This window comes from Hipposideros armiger, unplaced genomic scaffold (assembly GCF_001890085.2).
Source record: "Hipposideros armiger isolate ML-2016 unplaced genomic scaffold, ASM189008v1 scaffold_258, whole genome shotgun sequence".
Lineage (NCBI taxonomy): Eukaryota > Metazoa > Chordata > Mammalia > Chiroptera > Hipposideridae > Hipposideros > Hipposideros armiger.
Window position 1 is genome coordinate 1,532,127 of NW_017731608.1, and position 4,190 is coordinate 1,536,316.

General features: G+C 50.5%; 2 protein-coding genes across 25 annotated transcripts in view; both read left to right on the forward strand.

Annotated features, from left to right (window-relative positions):
• MADD (MAP kinase activating death domain) overlaps positions 1 to 4,190 on the forward strand; it is a 63,834-nt gene that overhangs the window by 14,518 nt on the left and 45,126 nt on the right. The gene's annotated exons all lie outside the window — the stretch shown is intronic.
• Positions 5 to 4,190, forward strand: part of LOC109390175 (oxysterols receptor LXR-alpha) — a gene marked incomplete at its 5' end in the record, with an annotated part of 12,364 nt that continues 8,178 nt past the window's right edge. Inside the window, 6 exons of the mRNA XM_019656318.1 lie at positions 5 to 265; positions 370 to 549; positions 727 to 826; positions 3,534 to 3,647; positions 3,869 to 3,963; positions 4,154 to 4,185. Of these exons, the coding sequence (XP_019511863.1) occupies positions 5 to 265; positions 370 to 549; positions 727 to 826; positions 3,534 to 3,647; positions 3,869 to 3,963; positions 4,154 to 4,185 (782 nt within the window). The remainder of the gene's footprint in view (positions 266 to 369; positions 550 to 726; positions 827 to 3,533; positions 3,648 to 3,868; positions 3,964 to 4,153; positions 4,186 to 4,190) is intronic.

Here is a 4,190-nt window from a genome sequence, read left to right on the forward strand (position 1 = left end):
TCCTTGCTTCCCTTCTCCTCCCCTTCGTCCCTCCTCATGTCCGGCCCCATCCTTAGGTGTCCTGTCAGAAGAACAGATCCGCCTGAAGAAACTGAAGCGGCAAGAGGAGGAACAGGCTCAGGCCACATCCATGCCCCAGAAGGCGTCCTCACCTCCCCAAGTCCTGCCCCAGCTCAGCCCGGAGCAACTGGGCATGATTGAGAAGCTGGTGGCTGCCCAGCAGCAGTGTAACAGACGCTCCTTTTCTGACCGGCTTCGAGTCACGGTACCTGAGGGACCAAGGGAGAGGTGGCCGTGCCCAGAGTGCCAGCTGGCTTCTTCGTGCCCGACTCAGAGTGGTTGTTTATTCCCTCCGTGCCCTTCGGGTAGCCTTGGCCCATGGCCCCAGACCCCCAGAGCCGGGAGGCCCGTCAGCAGCGCTTTGCCCACTTCACCGAGCTGGCCATAGTCTCTGTGCAGGAGATCGTTGACTTTGCCAAACAGCTGCCCGGCTTCCTACAGCTCAGCCGGGAGGACCAGATCGCCCTGCTGAAGACCTCTGCGATCGAGGTGGTGGGCAGGGTGGAGGGGTGGAGGGAAAACCAGAGTGGGATTGTCTGTGGGAGGGGCCAGCAGCCAGCTGGGAAGCCAGATCCTCTGGGAAGCAGGGATGAGGGGCTCGACCTCCCCTTGAAGGTGCCAAGACCGGTCCGCCGAGGCCCTGTCTGAGGTCTGGTGCTTGTTCAGGTGATGCTTCTGGAGACATCTCGGAGGTACAACCCTGAGAGTGAGAGTATCACCTTCCTCAAGGATTTCAGTTATAACCGGGAGGACTTCGCCAAAGCAGGTGAGAGCTTAGATCACAAAGGGACTGGGTTGGATGGACAGACACTTTTTGTCCCGGGGCCCATAGTGACACCGGGGCCACAGGCCCAAGGTTTTGGGTGGCTATAAAGGGAAGGCTTCACTTGTTTTTCCAAGACAGAAAGTTGGAATGCTGATAGGCCTCTCTCAACTGCCCCAAATAGATTCCTGTCCTCTGTTGTATTAGGCCAGTGGTCTCCAGCTGTGCTCCAGGGAAGCCAAGGGGAAGGGGTGTTCTGTGGAAGTGTCACCTTAGAGGAGAAACAAGGAGGGACAGGAATGTCCATCTTTACTTTAGCCAAACAAGAAGCTCCATTTAAATCTGCAATATACATCATGCTTCTGCATAATTTGCTTCAAGAAAGGATTTTACAGCTAGAAAAAAAGCTTGAAAACAATTACACTGAGGCTTTTAGGAGTCAGTAATGAGCAGATCTTTCTCAGATGTACTCTTTAAGGATCACGTGGACTAATTTCCCCCTACTTTTCTTTTTCAACTGCTCTTTCTGATGAGCCATGGAACTGGGGCTGAAAGATGGCAAACGTGCCCAGATGGGGTAGCTTTAGGAAAAGAGTAAATGCTTTTATCCCCATCCTGTACCTGGAGTATTTTCTCCAAGAATTCGTTCCCGTTGCTGCTGTCTATCTGATGCTTGCTTGAAGGCTAAGTAAGCAGTGTTGGTATTCCTCCTCTTCAGTTGCTGGTAATGTTTGTGTTATGGGAGCAGGATTGCGAAGGGATGGAAGGCTGAGAGTGTTTGGGAGGGACTGGAACTGAGGCTCAACAGGAGACCAAGCAATCTATCGATAACAGCTGAGTGAGTGGATCTATAGAATATGGCCGATACTGTGACTCCATTCTTGGGGTTGGCAGGTCCTGATCTCCAGGGCAGAGCTCATCAAGTCTTCTCTGGTGTCTGGTGACTCAGGCCAGCTCATGTGCCTCTTGTTGTCCCAACACAGCCTACCCAGTGAGCTTTCTGGGAAGGCCTCCCTTGACTATAGGGCATGGGGGGGTTGGGGGGCGCTGTGTTGGCACCTCTTGCCTTCTGTGTGCTGCCTAAATATATGGGCACCTAATAGGGGCAATTTAATGACTTTTTCCAGCTTTAAAGGCCCATGCCTGCCCCTTTTCTCTACCGAACCACCTTTCCACAGGTGGCTCTTATCCCAGTCCTTCTTAACCATGGCCGCCTCCTTCATGACATCCTGCTCTCTCAGCCCTTCTCAATTGTCATGCCTGTGTGTTCTTTCAGCACTAGCAGACTTGTGCTATCTGAATCTGTACCTATTTATAGATTAATTTATATAAGCAGTTTTGATGTCATGTTTGCCTTCTTTTTTAAATTGGGGAACTGTGTGTTTTTCCAGGACCCATCAGCTCTAAGTCAAGTACTGTAGTTGTCTTCAATTTGGTTGTGGAGGGCGCAGCTCAGTGGCCCATGTGGGGATCGAACCAGCAACCTTGGTGTTATAAACACTGCGCTCTAACCACCTGAGCTAACCGGCCACCCCTCATGTTTGCCTTTCATTGTCATTTTGTCAGTGAGGTCTTGGGGAGATGGAACAGGGGCCCTCTTTTGCCGAGTCTCCTTCCCCCTCTACATGATTAGTGATGTGGACTGATGGCATTGGAGGTGTTCATTCAGCGAGCCACAGCAGCCCCTTGCAGGATTCATAACCCAGCTCTAGAACCTCCTTGTTGTCTCTGTACAAACAGGCTGTTCAGCACAATTCAAGGCTCAATACCTCACCAACAAATACTGTATAAAATGGGGCTTGTCCATTAAATGGATTGACACACACTTGATAAACACCAGGGTGAAAGTACAGGAAGTGACTAATCAAGAAGCCTCGAATGGAAAAGTTAGCAGATGGTTGCTAAAAGAAACCTGAGAAAGCCTCTGTGAGGGTGTGGGGTGGGGAGATTTGGATAGTGTGTATGGGAGAAGCGTTCTTTAGATGTCATGACTTTAGGTCGACATTTGTTGAACTTCAGTCTCGTCAGCAAGAAGACTGGTTCTATTTCTAAAATTTTATTATTTATTTAGCAAACACTTATATAGTACTTACCATGTGTGTCACACATTATTCTAAGGACCCATTACGAGGGAGGTGCTATTATCTCCATTTTACAGATGGGCAAACCAATGCCCAGAGAGGTTAAATAACCTACCCAAAGTCACACAGCCTGGTAAATCGTAGAGCCAGGACTCAAACTCAGGCAGTCTGGCACCAGAGTCCACACCCCCGACCACATTGCTAAGTTCCCCCAGGATGTGAAACAAGAAATGTTAAGTCTAGTATTCAAATAAGTAAGGCCAATTGCCAGTGAAAAAGTCTTCTTTATAAACAAAAGTGAGTTGCCTCTATTTCTAGTAATGTGGGGCCTTCAATGAATAACAGAATTGTTATTATCATTTAATTCAGCACCTCCCATGTGCCTGGCACAGTGCTAAGTGCTCTGCATACTTTATATTTAACCATCACCACAGTTTTATACGTTCAGCTATGATTCCCATCTCACAGCCAAAGTTTGGAGGGGTCAAGGAAGTTGCCCAAGGTTACAGAGCTGAGCCCTGGAGACTTCTTATTGCTTCCCTAGTAGTTCTCTAAGTTGCGGGTTTGGAGGAGAGAAGGAAGTTCCTGCTGCTTGTGCCACATGCCCAGCCTCCCTTTTTCCCCCCCAGGGCTGCAAGTGGAGTTCATCAACCCCATCTTCGAGTTCTCCAGAGCCATGAATGAGCTGCAACTCAACGATGCTGAGTTTGCTTTGCTCATTGCCATCAGCATCTTTTCTGCAGGTGGGGAGGAGACGCAAGAGGGAAAATGAGCCAGAGACTTGAACCAAGGGCTGAAGGCCCCACAGAGCAGGCAGCAGGCATCTCAGGGGTGGAGGCCCCTGCTGTGTTATTTTGGGATGGGAGAGGTTGGGTGGGGCATGTGCCTATTTTTTTGGTTGTGATTTGGGATATGGAACTGACCCTGGCCAGACCTGCTCCTCAACTCCATTTGTGACCTATAGACCGACCCAACGTGCAGGACCAGCTCCAGGTGGAGAGGCTGCAGCACACATATGTGGAGGCCCTGCATGCTTACGTCTCCATCCACCACCCCCATGTGAGTCGCCCCTCAATGCCCTTTTTCCCCCTCTCCACAGGCTCATTCCCTAACACACCTACTTTCCCTTCAGGGATCCGTCTCTGATTATGTCATGCCGCCAATTCTCTGCCTCTCCCACAACTCCCCTGCCCTTGCCCCCTTCCCTGGGGAGAGACAACGGCTGTACTAGTCCCTCTCTTTCCCCCAGGACCGGCTGATGTTCCCACGGATGCTAATGAAGCTGG